The sequence below is a fragment of the Heloderma suspectum genome, chromosome 11 (assembly GCF_057233095.1).
Source record: "Heloderma suspectum isolate Gila_16-S chromosome 11, 16-S_ref, whole genome shotgun sequence".
NCBI classification, from domain to species: domain Eukaryota; kingdom Metazoa; phylum Chordata; class Lepidosauria; order Squamata; family Helodermatidae; genus Heloderma; species Heloderma suspectum.
Genome location: NC_139468.1, coordinates 11,246,718 through 11,265,768, shown reverse-complemented (window position 1 = coordinate 11,265,768; position 19,051 = coordinate 11,246,718). Strand labels below are relative to the sequence as shown.

At 43.0% G+C, this 19,051-nt stretch overlaps 1 protein-coding gene across 3 annotated transcripts in view; it reads right to left on the bottom strand.

Moving 5' to 3' along the window:
- Positions 1–22: 22 nt before the first annotated feature.
- TSPAN3 (tetraspanin 3) overlaps positions 23–19,051 on the bottom strand; it is a 26,282-nt gene continuing 7,253 nt past the window's right edge. The window contains exons 2-8 of one of the 3 annotated variants that reach the window (XM_084816810.1): positions 15,017–15,208; positions 12,701–12,775; positions 9,728–9,829; positions 8,882–9,034; positions 7,910–7,993; positions 4,478–4,619; positions 23–2,030 (exon numbers count right to left, since the gene is read on the bottom strand). In XM_084816810.1, the coding sequence (XP_084672936.1) occupies positions 4,527–4,619; positions 7,910–7,993; positions 8,882–9,034; positions 9,728–9,829; positions 12,701–12,775; positions 15,017–15,208 (699 nt within the window). In that variant the 3' untranslated portion in view covers positions 23–2,030; positions 4,478–4,526. Of the gene's footprint in view, positions 2,031–2,228; positions 2,317–3,727; positions 4,620–7,909; positions 7,994–8,881; positions 9,035–9,727; positions 9,830–12,700; positions 12,776–15,016; positions 15,209–19,051 lie in introns of those variants that run through there. The other 2 variants (XM_084816811.1, XM_084816809.1) reach the window with 2 other exon arrangements.

Here is a 19,051-nt window from a genome sequence, read left to right as displayed (position 1 = left end):
TTTTAGAATACACAAGGTTGTTGTGCCCATTTATTATGACCATCACTGTGGTTTCCAATGCTCTTAATAGGAAAAGATTTTGTACTTCTGGCAGTACTTCCAGAACGTTTTGAGATATTTGGGTTACCACTGCCAATTATACTCTGTTCACCTTTGGACTACCTTTTGACTTTTAAAACATACTTCCTTGAGATCTTGTGTGAACTGTACATAGACCACAGCTCAGAAGAGCTGCAAATGTTACAAACTAATGCCAAATGCCTAGGCACTCTCTGCCCAATTACTTGGCAAATTTGCAATGTAAGTGACTCTTGAATAGGAAAGCCGTGGTTGCATTCACACCTATAAACCTGTGTACCTCCCCTATGCATAAATATACATCAATTCCCAAATGTGGAAACACTGCAGACACAGATGGCAGCTATATCCCATGTTACAAATATAAAGTTATTTGAACGGCACTCTTAATATTTTTTACAAGCTTCTTGTCACCCACCCCCCATTGCCACAGCAATCCTGTAAGATTGTCTTTTACAAATGAGGGAAACTGGACAAGTCACACACAGTTCCCGTCCCATGACCATCTAATATAGTTTTGGCTCCCTGATTTCCCTGTGCTCAAGCATTCCCCAACATGCCTCATTCATGCAAACCACACATCCTATGTTTTCAATTTATATTTGTCCCGTTCCATTCAGATTATTGCAGGATGCCAAGAACGGAAATGAAGCTACGTGTGACTGTTAGTGCCCTTGCCCAGCCTTAGCTTACAACACTGTCAGGTTAATAATAAAGTGCCAAAGCTATTATGTGAGGGACCACTCAAATGCAGACATACTTCAGTGCTGTGACCACAACAAAGGACTACAATACCTTACCAGCATTCATATAATAATTCTCTTTCCCACATTTCTTGTGCGTGTCCCTTTATAAACAGTTGTGAGATATGTTTGAACACCACAACTGAAGCACTTGCTATACAGATATTATCGAGGTAATTCTAATTAAGTACAGTTCCTGTTACTGCCGAATTCCATAAAAGCCATTGCAGAGAACCTTAAAAGTTTGTCAAGAGCCAACCTTGTCCTTTCTTCTTCCATCGGTGAATTTGCCATTGTATTCATTTGCAGTTCTGGATATGCACTTCATCTCCTCCATCAGCAAAAAAAGTGTTATTATAATAATGGCTTTCTTTCTTTGTAATAACTTGGGGTTTATTAGCTGATGAGTTTGAAAAAAATGACAATGCCATTGGTATTGCTTAATCCGTACTTCAGTCAAGACAAAAGAGTCTCTGGTGAGGGTTTCTTTACAATGGGGAAGCTGGACCAAAAGAAAGCCGTTTTATTTGGGATTTTGTAATCTGATTTGATGGATGGTGGGAAGGGGTAGACTGCATGACAAAAGGTTCATGCTTTGGGTGATCCTTCCTCCTTCCCAAGGTTGCATAGACCAGCTGCATTCAGGCAAAGACAGATTTGGCTGCAGGGAGCTGACAGAAGCTAGTGCAGGAGCTTCTGGGAATGTGGTGACCTTTAACCTTCTTCCAGTTAGCAACATTGAAGCAGGATCTTGCAATGGGCTGGGAGATGTGAGAAAAGTATTGCCTTTGAATGGAAAATGGCAGGTGCCTCAGATGTTGTCAAAAGCGGCAGTGACTGTTTCACTAAATGACTACTCGAGGTGCGGGGAGGGGGGGTGCAGGGAGAAGAAATACAGGGCCTCGTGATGTATGCTTCAAGGTTTCTGCTTGAAATCCATTGCTGCTAGAAATGCAGCATTTGGGTTGCCGTGATTGCTTTCCTATTTTAATAATTTGAATGCATAAACCCACTCGTTCCAGGCTCAGGGAGATCAGTTTCACACAAAAATATTTTTAAAATAATCCAATTAACTCACCACAGAACCCAGCAATACCAGCTATATCAAGGATTCACTCATCTGGACATCTTCTGACATGATACAGGTGGCCACATGCCAGCAATACTCTTCTTTCACTTAGATAGGGAGAATCTCTATGCAAAGAGTCTCTATGCAAGAGAATAAATGGACACAAATCAGACATTAAAAATGTCAGCACCCCAAACCCAATGGGGGAGCATTCCAATCTCTCCAGACACTGAGTGACAGACTTGAAACTTTCATTTTGCTTTAGCTATTCATTACCATTTGGAAGTGGGTGACCGCCATTCCAGCTGGATCCTTTACCTTCTTCACTAGACTGCATAAGAATGGGGCACATTGCTTAGCCTCCTGGCCTTATTTTGCAATAGCACTTTTCCACCCTCTGCTTCCATTTGTCCAAAAGAGACATCTCTGCCAAATGAAGATAACAGAACATTGGGACTTACCGTGCTAAGTTCCTTTTCTGCTGTAAATGGAGGATATAGAAATGTAATGAATAAATAAAATATCCTTGGATGGGTTGCTCCTCCCACCCGCTCTGACAAGCAGGACCATGCTAATTAGGCAGTCAAGTGCTGTCCGGTGTGGGACAGCAATTTATTTCCAGCTTCGGAAGGGATGTCTTGAGAACTGACCATGCTCTTCTTGGCATTTAATCCCCTAAAAGGCTGGGAAGGCCACTCTGCAGTTGAAGAGGACCTCTACACTTTGTACCCAAAATGGCAGGAATGAAAGCCATTTCTCAAGAGGGTGGAATTGCAGAGCAGTTCAACTGAGAAGAAGGAAGCAAAGAGTAACTCTCCTGGCCTTTGCAATGGCCTTGAGGCCTGCTGATGGACTTACGCTGAGAGGAAAGCTGACAGACAACCTAAATGGCCACACCATTCCTGCTTGTTGAGGGGGAAAAGTCCACCCTGCATCTTCACAAATAACCTGTCCAATCTATTGGCAGAACTCAATGCAGGGAACGGCCCCCGATTGTAAGGGGAGGGGGAGAACTGTGGGACTTATACCCTCTCCTCAACCTCAGGCAGCTTCCACACCTTGCTCCTGTGGGACACAAGAAGTGAACTTGTCCAAGTCTCCCTGCTCCAACAGGGAAGTTGGGGCTGCCTGGGCTGCCGCAGACCCTGGAATGCTAGACACCTTGCCCTTCTTCCTCTTTTTTGAAGTGCCATCCTTCAGTGGAGAGCTCATTTGTGTAGCCCAGAGATAGGTTAGGACTATCTTCTTTGAATAGACTTTGCAGCTGGCAAGACTAAGGACCCATTTATTGTACTTCATTGTTTCGTCTTTTTTTCTTTTTTGGTGCCTCTCAGGGCTCTAATTAGTCACAGAAGGGGAGAGGAAAAGTCTCAGACAGAGGTAAGGGATATAGAAGACATTCAGAGGAGTTACTGCCAGCATCCTGCTTTGGAGCTAGGCAGGAATGAAACTGAAAGTAGGTTGCTCCCCCACATGGGTGGGTACTTGAAAGCCTAATTAGCACAGTCCTACCTATCAGAGCGAGTGGGAGGAGCAACCTACCCAAAGATATCCACCACTACAGGAAAACACCATACCAAAGTAGGCTCTGGTCTATGAAAGCATATACTACCATGCATTTAAAGTTCAAAAGCGTTGAGAGATGAAGACACAATAGACCTCATAGCAAATAGTTTACTACATCCACATATGTTATTGTGTCAATGCCTGGAAAGCACCGTGATCATCAATGCCAAGATGATTAATTACCGTGCACATTTATTTGACCAGTAATACTTATTAATGTATGGCTGGCACCTCAAGAGTGAAGCGTTGGTAATAAAAATGTTAAGCATGGTTTAGTTTTGAGGGAGATGTTCAGAAGTTTTATTTCATCAGATTTCCTATTTACATTTCACTTTCACATACTATTTTGCTACTCTATGATAACAATTCACTCAATACAGAAACAGCCTCTTCATAGAAAAAAATTCATTATAGAACAGTAGTGCATACATTATACTCCTGAAAAGCCAGCTTGTACACTAAAAGTTTGGAAGATTTGTTCATTTGAATTTAAGAAGGTCAAGAGATTCACTCATGTGATTCTAAAATTTTGGATAGTAGTCATTTTGTAGTGTTCTGGACGTGACTTAATGCTTTAAAAACAGACAGACAGACACTGGTGAGAGGCAAGCGGCAAAAAAAAAAAAAGTTATATCTTGCAAAGGTAGTTGACTTCCCTCCCTCATACAACTTCGGCGTATTATTCCACTCAGTGAAGAGCCGAAGAATTCTGCATGGAAGAATCAAATCAGTACAATATCAAGCAATCAACTTACCATGTTTCTGCACACCACTGGCTTTCTTACAAGTTGCCTTGTTTATGTAAGTGGTTCCAAAACTGTGTTTACTTGGTTAGTAACGTGAACAGATATGTGGAAAGCGGGCTAAAATAATAGAGGGGGTCACAGTAATATGGGGGTACCGAAAGCCAAGTCTTTGCCCATCACCAGTGTATGTGCTAGCTGTCCCAGTTTATGAAAGGTGTGCTTCTGCCAAGTCGAAGCTGGCAAGACATCTGCTGCAGCTGACCCGGCCAAGCTACCTTCAGAGAGGAGAAAATGGAGTTCAAGCTTCAGTTTGCAGCTAGGTGACTAGGCGTAGGTTCCTCCGGTGATGAGCAGCTCGTAAGCAGGATCCCGACTCCTCCTGCAGAGCACAATGCAGGCACACAGCATACCCAGCAGCTGCAGAGAGGAAAAGAAGCAAGCTGAGCACACAGGAACATTATTTGTACTAGGTATTGGCTTTCTGTAACCTGATCAGACACACCAATCAAACTATCTTATTTCAGGAGGGTATTGTCAGAACTCTCCTTCAAGCCAATTTCTAGATTGTAGACAAACCTGGTTTATTATTCTGTGTTCTCATTCAAAAAGAGAAGTGCTTGCCATTCCCTTTATCATTAAGAGCCTGTTCTTAACAACAGCTAGGTTTTAGGGATCAGCCCACAGTGGAGTTTTAGCCGAGCTGGAGGGGCAGCACGGCTGCTGAGCAGTCAACATAGGAGCCTGGGTGGATCAGGCTTTGGCACTTCGCTGCTGCAAAAGCCAGGGGTTGTGATGAATGCAGAACATGACAGACACAGACTTGTGAGCATACTTCTGGCAGTCACATTAGTGCTTCAGCCCACGGCAACACAAATAATATTCAGCACTGCCTGACTAAAAACAACAACAACCCACAATGCCTTGGCTGTCATTGGCCAAGAAAGTTATATGAACAGGTCTATACTTTAGTCTGCTTCTGTTCAAACCTCCCATGTATTCAGTCTCATAGCTGACCCCCAAGGGGGCACAAATACATGCTTAATAATTTATTCTAACTAGAGCTCAAAGTAGATTTCAGACTCCATGGGATTCCCCTACGGCGAGAGTCCAATTGTTTGGCAGTGTTTGGAACCTTGCCTGCTTTTTTTTTTTAATTTAATCTGAGAATTTCACTGGATGTCAGTTTGACCCTAAACAGGAAAAACTAAACATGGCATGTCCAAAGCAGCGGGTGGAGTTCAAATTACCTCAACCAGGGTAAATCTTCATCTTTAATAGCAGAAATGCTGCTTCATGTTGATGCCTTTCATTTACACCACCGAGACAGCAATCCTATGGCTGCTAATCAGTGGCTAGATGGCCATAGGGTACGGTGGTTTCCGGGAACTGACCTCAGAGCCCGCGCTCAGGGGTTGGTTCCCTGAGAACCAACCTTCCTCCCCCCAGCCCCCACGCTGCCTCACAGGTAGCTCAGAACAGCCCCATGCTCTGTGCTCAGAAGAGGCGCTCAGGGAGTTCCTGGGTGGGTGGGTGAAACAGGGTGGGGAAAGTGGAAATGCCAGTACAACATATCCAATGTGTCGCCTGGCAGCTGCTTCCCCTGCTCTACCTTCCTGCGGCTAGACAGCCAAAATTGGTTTTGTCTAGCCGCAAATGCAGGGCTGCTGAAGCGCAGATGGGGCAATCCCCTCCGTGCCTCTCCTGCCTTCATTGGATAGGCGGTTGCCTCAGAGTTCAGAGGTAGCTGCCTATCCTGGTAGGATTGCTCCCTCCATCGACTTAAGCTGAGGTCAGTGCAAAAGGTAGCTAGGGTCTGATTTTTGATACTAGAGTCACTACAGACTCCAGATATCATCTGTAAAGTTGCAATTCTGTGCTGTTACCAACGAGTTGTCAAATGTATAACTTTCTCTTTCAAAATCTGACTTAACTGGTTCAGATTACTGCTTATTTTTAACAGAGAGTTCTATGTCCCAACTTTCAGCAGTAGCTTCCAAGACAGCTTAACTTTTAAGTTTCAAGATTACTGTTAAAACAATTAAGAGCTGCAATACAAGACAAACAGCAGCAATAAAAAGGGAGAAATTCTAGGAATAAAATAAAGCATCCGTTACAAGCTTGGAAGAATAAAACGACCTGGGTGGCAAAAAGCTATCAAAGTAAGTCAGTCAGTAAATAAAGCAGACACCAGCCAAGTGTATCTGGGGAGACTATTCCCCAAGCAGGACAACATCACCAAAAAGGCCCCATCTCCGGTCACCATCCACCTCGCCTCCGAAGGCAGTGGCACCCAAAGAGGGCCACTGGGTACTCAGATCTTAAAGAAGGGGCAGGTTCATAACACAGACAGTACTTCAGACACTCTGGCCCCAAGCACAGGGAGGGTTAAATAATTTGTTTGACTCTTGGTGCAGGAAGCAATAGCCAAGCCAAAATATTTATTCCCAGTTAAAGTACAACCATTTTTCAATTTCTCTTTACTCTAGCAATCTAGAGTTTCTAGTGGTAGGTGTTTGCAGAGTCATAGTATCAGGAATGCCTGAGCTGCCAGAAGCAAAATCTATTGCCTTCTTAACTCATAAAAATAAAGCCAAGGTAAATATCCGGAGCCTAGTTTGCTCAGCACAAACAATGGGTAACTGGTCCAATACAAGTTACTTACATGACAGAACTGCTATAATCAACTGTGAATGTACTTGAATCCCCAACACCAAGGCTGGGGCATACCAAAATTTGGATAAGGAGAGGGCTTTTAAACCAATGCAGATTTCCAAGTCTGTTATCATTCTTGGAAGGCTTGTTTGCATTCTAGTTACCATACACTGGCAACTGATGGCCTGATAGCCAAAGCTAGTATTGGAGGGGTATCAATTGCCACAGCGGCTGCCAGCACCATCTCCCCTCTGGGCTTCATGGAGTAGCTTGCGAGGGACAAAGACATGGGCATGAGGATGATCTCTCCTTTCACTGGCACACACTGGTCTGGTGTCTGACTTACAAGCCACTGCTGGGAGGGAGGGAGTGGGGATTGGCCTCCTTTGCCATATTAAAGGTGGCAAGCTACCACAGCAAGTAGCCAGCCACTCAGAAATGATAATTAGATAATACAAAGTACATAACATTACTCAGGCACCCCACGAGTTGTAAAACCCAAGCTTCACATAAAAAGTGGATGTTTTTCAGTGCAGTAAATTGTGCAAAGACAGGCAGGCATTCCGCACAGAAATGCAGCTCTCTTTGGATTTCAGGGACTAGCACACCTAAGTTAGAAGAACTCTTTAAAGACCTACTTGGGAAGGATTTTTAGTGTGCCAGAACTATTATGTTCACCAACCAGTTTTAGGAGGGTATGGCTGTTGTAGGGCAACACATTTCAAAAAACTTGGGGCAATATTCATGACTGGGTAACATTCTATCCAAACATTTCTGAGGGTTTAGTCCAACACATTGTTTACACAGCCTTTGAGGCAACAGCTTGTGGGCAATTTCAAGTGCCTACACTTTACTTGTTTAGATAATACAATTTAAGAACTGGAACACATGGAGATAGAATGGTATTTAAATTCTTTTGCAGTCAAACATTATGGCTATTAAAACATGCCTGGGTCAAAACAGGACAGGGGACATTGGAAGAGGTTTATCTAAATTTCAATAGTTAAAGATGGTCAATTCATACCTTAGAAACATTTATAGGTTTTGAGTTTTACCTGAATGGCAGCAAATGCCAGTGCCGCCCAGATAACATACATCATGATCTCTTGTAGTTTCTTTACAACCAGCACCTCACATCCCTGAAAAACCAACAAGCCAGAGGTGCTGTTAAACGCTGCATATTTCAAACTTCCAGAACATTTTGGGCAGAAAAATGGGATATAAATTAAACAAAGGCCTATTTCTAAGACTAACACTACATTCTGGGACACCCAACCTCTTCCAACTCCTTGCTAACTCTCTGTTCAGTGCATGGAGGTTAGATACTACAGCTTTTAGGTGCACTGCCCACCAACCCCTTCCACACCAATGATCTGCATACTCATGCCAGATGAGAAGGGTTGCTTGGCTGTTTTAAGCATTAGCATAAAGGGCAGGAATAGAACAGTTCTCCTCCAGGAGTTGCTTCTAGAGTTCCTGCTCTGGAAGAGGTGTGAGAGATCCATAACCAGCATAAGTTTGGCAGCACTTGTGACTTTCCCCCACTTCCATCCAGATGATAGGCCTGATGTCATCCTGATCCATATTGGGAGAACCTATGCTTTATGACATATTTTAAGTATATGAGGGGAGATAGATATAGAAATATATATATATATATATATATATAGAGAGAGAGAGAGAGAGAGAGAGAGAGAGAGCGCGCGCGCGAGCGCACTTCACCATTTGGGGACAATGCAATACAAAAACAAACTGAAAATGGACTTTTCTTTAAAGAAAAAAAGCATATGGGGGCACAAATTAACTCCTCAGCTCTAATTAAACCACAGGTATTAATTAAGGTATCTGCCAGCCAGTGTACACTCATGCCTGCACAAGTGTAGTGTACAGAGCTGTAGACTTAGACCAGGAAACCATCTGGGTTCAAAACCCTGCTCACCCTGCACCAGTCACCATCTTTCAGCCTAGCCTACTTCATAGGGCTGTTGTATTGTAAATCTTGCAAAATAAACAAAAGATATAGTAACCTCAGCATAAAGGTCTGTGGGGCGGGTCAAGCTTCCTGTACAATTGCTGATGGTGGCTTTACAGCAGCTGAGGGGCACACTGTTGTTTTTTGTTTCTTTGAACCAGTTTGTTGTCTCCCAGTCACTGTAGTTGTGGATTCCACAGCAGTGCAGCTACAAAGCAAGAGAAGAGGTGAAGAATGCATTGAGTGAATCAAGATGTGCTCACTAAAAGATTGCTATGTGAAAAGCCAGTGTGAAGGTTTGCCTAGATGTTTTGGCTACAATACCCATAGTTTCACCACTTGTTGTCCTCAATGCTCCCCCAATGGCTGAACTTGCTTTAAGAAAGTGAGAAGCATCTTCTATTACCTCCTCCTTCACTGCATCCCACATCCTGCCTTATCACAGGCAAATAGGATTAATTTGTGGAAACAAAAACTTCCTTTGGACCACCCCTGGGCCTCATTTGTATTACTGCATCCCCATCCTGGTTTGAGCAGCAGCTACATGATAAACAGCTTCACTCTCCAAAGTTGTGTCTTTTTGAGCTTATATAACTCATAAATATCCGCATGGGTTAGACAAGACCTGCTCCACAGTCCTTCCGATGCTTTCTTTCTAGTCTAGGACATCTGGAAGTTAGCTACTTTACCACCTTGCCTAGTGATGGTCCAAGACAATTTGAGGTCACTGTCACCATCTTCTACATTGTTCGTATTTTCCCAAGTACTGTTGGCTAAAGAAAGAGAAGTGCTGCCTTACAGTACTAAACAAGCTATATTGGTGGAAGTTCTCCCTTCTTTCCTTTTTGCTAAGCAGAACAGCACCTGTCCAGTCCCTGACAGCATTTACATTGGCTCTCACCTGCCTCTGCACATAATCAATCGCACGGCTTGCAGCATCTGGGTTAGTCCCATTGTACGTGTCATACACTTTCTTAATACTGTGATTGACTTCAGCCTCCACCTGTTAAAACAAACAAATGTCAATGTTTCAGTTCTTGGCAGAAGGCGTCCAGCTCAGAGAACGGCAGGGCTACTAATTCCATTAAGGCTCTTCTGATCAGTGTGTACAGAAAAAGCCCTTGAATGTGGCTGGCTCTCTAACACTTGTTGAACAGAATACTTTAGATCTTCTCAGGAGGTTCTCCTCTGGGTGCCCCACCTTCTCAAGAGAGGCAGAGAGAGAATGCAGAGAATACCTTTTATGTGATGGGTCCCTGTTTATGGGAATTCCCTCTCCAGAGAGGCCTGCCTGCCACCTCATTATCTTTTTCAGTGCTTGATAAAGACCTTTATTTTCCCAGGCTTTTAAAGTTTTCAGGTTTAACTGCTTTAATCTGGTGTTTTTAACTGCAAGCTCTTTATTGCTTTTTAATGTTTTGATCTTGTATTGATGCTTTAAAGTAATTAATATTTTAAATATATTCCTTTTTTATTATATCCATACTGCCCAATAGCTGAAGCTATTTTAGTTACCAATTGTGCTTGAGAATTTTCTATGAACACTTTTTCTACTATTGGCTGATATGCCATGGCAGCATCTTCAGGCAAGTTGACACTAACGCACATTCTTCTATTATAGAGACAAACCTGTCTGGGGAACAGAAGATGCTACTTGATAGGAAGATTCAGCTGGATTACTTGTCCGCTGCTTTCTAGCCTTTAGAGCGTATAAAATGTATGACAGTGGGGGGTGGGGGGAACTGTTCAAACAGTACTCTGCAAGTGGTGAGATCAGCAGGCCTCTGGTGTGTGTGCACTCCCCTGCATCTGCTTGGAAATGAATGTCCAAACCTGCCTTTATCTGAACATGGAATCACTTCTGACTCCGGATACTGAGCCTGCTAAACAGGAGTGTGCCGAGTGCACGTATCCAAACAGCACATGGAGGTGATAAAATGCTGCCAGAGACCTTGTCTGCATTTCGGTTGGGAGGCTCCTAGGACCTGTTCAGGCAGTGTCCCCACAAGCCTTTGTACTGGATACTGGGAGATCTCTGGCTCATGTTCCTCCTCCCTTGCCAGCCACACATAGAAAGCAAGTACGGATTCACAAACTTTGATGGCCACGGAGGCCCAACAAAATGTTTTGTTATCTCCAGAACATGCCTGCGTCCAAAGGGGTGGGGTCTTGCCCTTGCCTTCATGCTGCACCACCGAAACACAGCACAAGGTCAGGAACAAAAAGAAGTGCCTCTGCTCAGAGCTGGCGATGTGTGCATGCTCTCTGTGCCTCCAACTGCCCATAAGGCACAAAGGCAAACCACCTGGTTCCCCTCCAGCTCAGAGCCAGAGAGAGGAAGGAGAGGTTTATTTTGGCTCTGTGCTGACACCCATGAAGTGCAGAGCTAAAGCCAACTGCAGCCTTCCAAAGCCCATGTTTAGGGTTGTGGAGGCGGTGGCGATCACCCCTCCCACTCTGGGAACTTTGGGCTGGTCTCACTCACCAGAGCCTGGCTGACCTTGCACCATGATGAGTAGGGTGAGCATGACTGTTGAACTTTGAATGCAAGACCCAAACCAGAAGCAACTACATTTAGTTGAACTGATTTCGCTCACAATTTGGGGACTGTGGTCAACACGACTGGTGGGTTGGGACCTACTACTGGGACACAGCATGACCTAACTCAGGGATGGGCAACTCCAGATGTTTGGGGCTACAACTCCCATCATCCCTCACCACTAGCTATGCTGGTTAGGGCTGATGGGAGTTGTAGACCAAAACATCTAGAGGGCCACATATTGTCTACCCTGACATAAGTGGATTGCAATAGCAGCACTATCACCATAAAATATATGGTAAAAATTAGGAAAACGGTTCCCAAATGCATGTTTTGGCCCAAGGTGGGTCTGAAAAGGTTGAAGATTTTGACTGTACACACAGGGGGGATGTTACATGTGACAGACCTCTAGAGGGGAAAGTTAACATGTCTGCAACCCTGTCTTTCCGGAGTTTACCTGAAATGTATGTATTAATTATGGTTTAGCTCTCAAGATGATCAGTTTTAACACCCAACTGATTCACAAAACCACAAGGACTGAAAGATACCAAAAAGAGTTTCTTGTAACCCCCAGTAGATGACAAATGATGTGTGGTATTAGAAAAGAATCCTAATGTACTCTCTATAAATTCACCCAGCTCTTTGAAACTAGCAAGATTCTTGAGGACCTAATTTAGAGTGATAACTAAAAAATTTCAAGTACTACAAAGCCAAGATAGAATAGTTAAAAAAAAATAGCAGGCAGGTCTACAGTAGTGATTAATCTATAGTGGGGGTGGGCAAAAGTTAGACTGGGATCTACTGGTAGATCTTTGGGTGAATTGCTGTAGATCAGAAGAGTTTCTGACTCCTGATTGTCTAACAATGGTAACAATGAAAAATCCTTTCCCCATAAATTTGGTTGCTGAAAAAGAACGCTTGCGTGCATTTTTTTTTTTTTTTTGGCATGAAAGGACTTACGACCTTTCTAGTACTAAGCACAAATTCCTGGGCTGAGCATGTGCTCAGAAGCATCCTGAGCGACTATTTTGCACCTGGATCCAGTTGGAGGACTCCAATAAAAAAAGAAGTAGATTCCACAAGCCTGAAATCTGTTCACCCTGATCTATAGTCAGCCAGCTTCTTGGTTTACCACATTATTTCTCTGTAGCTCTTTATCTCTTTGAAGATTTTGATTACTTCCTTTAGCAAGTGCACCACTTTTATTTTTACATCTATAATTCTAATCCAATAGCTTCCTGCAATTTCACCTATCAAAAAACAGAACATATAGAATCCTAAACACAGCTAATCGTACTGCTTAGGAATCTATTTTAGCACTTAAGAGACAGTTACCTTTGCTCTGTAGATATAACCGAGCACCACAACCACCACTTCTGTGATAAAAACCAACAGGAGGATGATCACAAACTGTAAAACAGAAAATAATGTTATGTAAACATAGCTTTATCAAAATATGGCTATTATTTACCGATTACATCAGGATAAACTGATAAGAACCCTTGGTTTACAGTGAATATACCCATTGTGTTAAGAGTTCAATCCTGTTCGTAATTTCAGCAAGCCAATACAGTACTTAAAAAGAGATCAAGATAGCTAAACAAGATTCAGGTAAGCACTGTGTGGCGACCATTCCATGGTAACTCAAGTTACATTCCTGCAAGTGTAACACAATATTCCAAACTGTATATTGTTTGTAACCCAGATAATTATAATATCCTTGTTTAGTGGACTTAAGCATATATATTTTTAGCCCAACTAAAATTGGCAGCTAAATATCTTACTTGAGATATGTTTTGCCATCTCAAATACAAAGCAAGTTCTGCTCTGTTGGATGTATTAATGGAATGAATGTTTGTTTTATTATTATGAACTTAACACACAAAAATTGATTGCCATCATTTGAGTCTTTCACTGGGGAAAGCTACATTTGCCCATTTTGCAACATCTCATGAGATGGTATGTTTCAAGGCAGGTGCCACTTTCAAGCCAGCTGACAGAATGTGCTTGGGCACCCTTGCCGACACAATACTGTGCCTCAAATTTAGAGGAAAGCATAAAAAACTTATTTTAAACTAAGTCCATGTAAGCTGTCACTTGTAATGACCCACATCTGTAATCCAACCCAATGTTGGTACATTAAAATCAAGCATTCCTATTTAGCATGCTGTCCAACTATAGCAGTTTTTAGCACAGCAGTGGAGAACCTCTGGCCCAGGGTCCCAATCCAGCCTGCTTGAGGTCCCAATCTGGCCCTCCAGGATTCCCCAGATGACCACCCACTTTCCCTGGCACCACTACCTATCCTCTAACTACCGATCGTTTGGTGATTTCCTGGCTTTTGTGCAGTTTCCCCCCATTCTAAAAGGTGGAAATGCCTCTCCAAAGGCTTAATTCCTGGCAGTAAGAGCTTTAACCCAAATTTTGGACCTGCCCTTTTGCCTCACCCCTTTTGCCTTTGGCCCCACCCGCCACTGAGACATGGCCCCAAGCTTCTCCAAAATGGAATTCAGCCCTCAAGCTCAAAGAGGTTCAACACCCATTTTAGCAGTTGAGAGAATTAAGTATTTTCAGGCGGAAACTCGATGAGGCACTTGTCAGTTACAAAAATACAGATACTTAACTTTCAGCTAATAGGAACTGCAGAAATTAAAAAATGAAAATGAACTAAAGCTACAATCCTGCTACTATCAAGTACAGATAATCCATGTGCTACTTCATACACCAGGAACTAGATCCAGGCAATAATATTTTTGCCCTCATATAGCTCCTGGATACAGGGGCAATTCTGCCATGGCACAGCAAGGAAAGCCCACCCTGCCTCCAAGTAGACAATAGTTCTACCCTGGGGAGGGGAGTGAGAGAAGAGGTAGAACGGGTTGAGGAGGCCTCATTTACTAACCAGGAGACCGTGGTAAGAGAAGGGGGTGGCTAGGCTGGCCCACAGTAGTCTCAGAAATGCTACTGCACTAGTTGTTAGGCTTATCTCAACTCCACTTCACCCCCACCTCCCTCTGTCACTGTGGCCTCAAAATCAATGACTCTCTGAGTCTGACTCGGTACACGGAGGGCCATACTCTTACATTACACAGCACACTTGAAGGTTTTCCAGAAGAACTCATAAAAACTATGGAGCTCAGTGTTTTGTTATCCATGTGCCTAGTTTGAAGCCCTAGGTGAACACTATTTAAAGGCATTTATGCTAACAAAAGGTTTTCATATTGTGGGAAGGAACACAGGAACCTGTCTTATACCAGGCTGGAGCAGCAAAGTACTATCTCGTCTAATGAGCACTGGTCCTCTGGGGTCTCAGCCAGAGGTCTCCCACCAACATCTCCTGGTATCAGATTCTTTTAACTGTAGATGCCAGGGAAAGCACCTTGGACCCATTGTATGCAAAGCATGTGCTCTACCACTGAGTTATGGTCCATTAGATCAATGTCAAGTACATCATACTACTGCTCTAACCAAGATACAATAAGCTAAAGAGGTCGATTTAGCATTTTATTCCAAAGCTAAGTACCAAAAAGCAATTATTTTGCAGTAAGACAGACATGTACAGGGACTATTGCGGGCCATAAAAAAACTGTCAGTTTGAGGAAACACTCATCAGCATGTCAAACGGAGAACTCCTTCCAATGTCAAGCTTACCGTAGCAAGCCCACAGCGGCTTTCCCGGATTGTGGCACAGCAGCCGATCAGACCAATAATAAAAAGAAGTGTCCCCACTGCTATGATAACCACTGCAGGGATGAGTGTATAAACATCTTCAAAGAAGTGATCGTAGTCATCATACGTAATGAAGACATAGGCTCCCACATAGCACAAGATGCCTGCTGCTGCCTGTAAAAACAAAACAAAAACAGAGTCAGGAGATCAGAGTTCCTTCATAGCCCATCAGCTTCATAGAATCATAGAATAGTAGGGTTGGAAAGGGCCTACAAGGCCATCAAGTCCAACCCCCTGCTCAATGCAAGAATCCAGGGCAGAGCATCCCTGACAGATGGCTGTCCAGCCTCGTCTTGAATGCCTCCAGTGTGGGAGAGCCCACTACCTCCCTAGGTAATTGGTTCCATTGTTGTATTGCTCTTACAGTCAGGAAGTTTTTCCTGTTGTTCAGCCGGAATCTGGCTTCCTATCACTTAAGCCCATTATTCCGTGTCCTGCACTCTGGGATGATCGAGAAGAGATCCTGGCCTTCCTCTCTGTGACATGAAGAGCGCTTCAAGAGTACTTGAAGAGCGCTATCATATCTCCCCTCAGTCTTCTCAAGGCTAAACATGCCCAGTTCTTTCAGTCTCTCTTCATAGGGCTTTGTTTCCAGTCCCCTGATCATCTTCGTTGCCCTCCTCTGAACCCTCTCCAGTTTGTCTGCATCCTTCTTAAAGTGTGGTGCCCAGAACTGGACACAGTACTCCAGATGAGGCCTAACCAGTGCTGAGTAGAGGGGAACTAGTACTTCCCGGGATTTGGAAGCTATGCGTCTATTAATGCAGCCCCAAAGAGCATTGGCCTTTTTTGCAGCCACATCACATTGTTGGCTCATATTCAGCTTGTGATCGACAACAATTCCAAGATCCTTCTCGCTTGTAGTGTTGTTGAGCCACGTATCCCCCATCTTCTAACTGTGCATTTGGGTTCTTTTTCCTAGGTGCAGAATTTGGCCTTTATCCCTATTAAATGTCATTCTGTTGTTTTCTGCCCAGCACTCCAGTCTATCCAGATCACTTTGAATTTTGTTTCTGTCTTCCAAAGTATTAGCTATCTTGCCCAATTTTGTGTCATCTGCAAATCTGATCAGCATTCCCTGCACTCCTCCTCCAAGTCATTAATACAAATATTGAAGAGCACTGGGCCCAGGACTGAGCCCTGCGGTACCTCGCTCGTTACCTCTCCCCAGAAGGAGAAGTAACCCATTGATAAGCACTGTTTGAGTCTGATCCTGTAGCCAACTGCAGATCCACCGGATCGTTGTTTCATCTAGCCCACTTTGAGCTAGTTTGCTCATCAGGATATCATGGGGCACTTTGTCAAAAGTTTTGCTGAAGTTGAGGTATATTATGTCTACAGCATTCCCACAGTCCACAACAGAGGTTACTTAATCAAAAAATGAGATCAGATTCGTCTGGCAGGATTTGACAAATCCATGTTGGCTTCGAGTCATCACGGCATTGTTTTCAAGGTGCTTCCAGATGGATTGCTTTATCATCTGCTCCAGAATTTTCCAAGGGATTGATGTCAGACTGACTGGTCTGTAGTTCCCAGGTTCCTCCTTTTTACCCTTTTTGAAGATAGGGACAACATTAGCCCTCCTCCTCCATGATTTCTCAAAGATAATTGACAGTGGTTCTGAGAGTTCTTCTGCCAGTTCCTTTATTACTCTTGGATGCTTCTTTTGTGTATTTGTGCTAACACCAGTTAAGCATAAATGTAACTATGAACCACAGAACACGTTAGCATGAGAATTCTACTGATCTGGACCCCCAAAACACAGATTCTCTTTTCATTCAACATTAATGGAAATTATTTAAATTTATGAGAGAAGTGTTAAGCATTCCTATCCTGACAATCAAGGAAATATTTCCTAATAGAGGCAAAAACGCACTAACTACCCCCACCCCGCACCCCAATTTGAGTATGGCAACTGCACCTAACCTTCAGTCACTTCCAGCTGAGCCAAACTACTCCAAGAGCAAGTAAAGAATATATTATTTCTGTTCACCTGCCTCTCTCCTGAAAGCATATTTCATGACATTAATCCATGTTATTGCCAAAATCATTTAAACCTATTCAAACTGCTGATTGTGCTTTTAGTGCAAAAATATTTCCACTTCCAACTACGTGCTGCATGTTGCTTGTGCCAGTTTTGCAAACTTCCATACACATGAATAATCTAGGAGACACTCTGATAGCCCGAAGACAACATTGACATGGTTTGATAACCTGAAGGCAGGAGTTGTGGAGCTGAATGTGTCCTGCATGGTAGACAACTACTTTTTGTCACTGGGTGGACTAAAAATATATTATACAAACCAGCTCACCAAGAGCTCACCTATACAGTTTGAGTAGTTCTGTTATATGGAATTGTTAAAAGTGTGAAGACATGTCAAAACTAAATTCTTCTGAAACTGCACATGGGTCAACTCAAGACCCATGTCTGTTTAAAGTTCTTTGGTACACAGAACACTAGGGATAGGCTCCAAGTCCTCTTTTCCACGTTGCAGATGCTGTGTGCTTCCAATTGTCACATTCTCTACATTGACATTGCAGTTCCACTTCAGAAAATAAGTACAAGAGCTGTGAGAACACCCAGCATCTGCATCCTGACATTAGAGTATGGTTTAGTGATATATCCACACGATATAAACTAGATGGACAGAATGTCCATTCAAAGTTATAAAGACAAACAAGGAGTTTTTTGCGATGACAAGCCAAAATGAGAAAGCCATCCTGAAATAATCTTACAGACCTTATGTTCATGTGGCACAAAGTCTAAGATCCTATAAGATCCTATCTTTCACCAGTAAGAATCCAAATTAATACTACTGTGTGCTACTATTACACATTCTCAACCATACCAAAATACTTAATTTCAATTAGTGTGTCTAGGTTTCAGCCAGGATGTTTCCAGTTTGCCACCGGAAAATTTCCACAAAGATTTCACTCTAAACAGGCTTTTCTTTCACCCATCCTAAACACAAAATCATAGACAGCCTAACATAGGACAAGTGAGAGCTTGATTCATATGGGGAGTGGGGCATAGCTCAGTAGTGTAGCACAGGCTCTGTATGTAGGTCACAGGTTCAGTCCCTAAAATCTCATGTTGAAAAGATCAGGTAGCAGAAGATGGGAAAGACACTCTGTCTGAGACTCTGGAAAGCAGCTACTTGTCAGAGAAGACAATACTGAGCTGTATGGACAAATAGATTGATGTGGTATATTAAAGTTAAAGCTTAAGATATCAAAAAAGTAAAGAAGCCAGTGTTTAGAGCAGCATTAGGGAACCTGTGATCCTACAGAAGTTGTTGGGATCCAACTCCCATCAGCTCCAGCTAGCCTGGCCAATAGTAAGGGATGATGGAAGTTCAAGTCCAACAACATCTATGTACTCTGTACATAGCATCCCCACCCCCTGATTTAGAGTCTATCAGATATGACTGGAAATATACTAGCACAATTTTAGAGACATTTTATAAAGGCACCTTTTAGAATAGAGAGCCACCCAAGAAGAGATGGGGAATACTGTAATTATTAGCTGTTGCCTAGCAATGGAGCATGAAAATAGCTTGCTAATGATGTCATCTCTCGCACCAAAGGATTCACGACACTTGTCAAGAACATAAAGGAAAACCCAAATAAGGTTCTTCAACAGTCTCTTCTTCTGCTGCTATATTTTAAAGACATGTTAAGCAACCTCTGTTCATTTTCTGCTATTTTAGAACTGATCACTTCACAGCTAACCCCCCCCCCAGATCACTAACTTATCAGAGTTCATTAGATGAGACTTCATTTATGAAATCATTTCTGAACAATCTGAATTTATATCAGTATCATGTATGTATAAGCAAACATGCAGTTGAACAGTTCTTGACTCAATGCGGAATTCCAGATGCAAAACAATTAAAGCTTTAAGGGCGCAATCTTATGCAAGTTTAGACGGAAAAAAGTCCTACAACTCTCAGCATT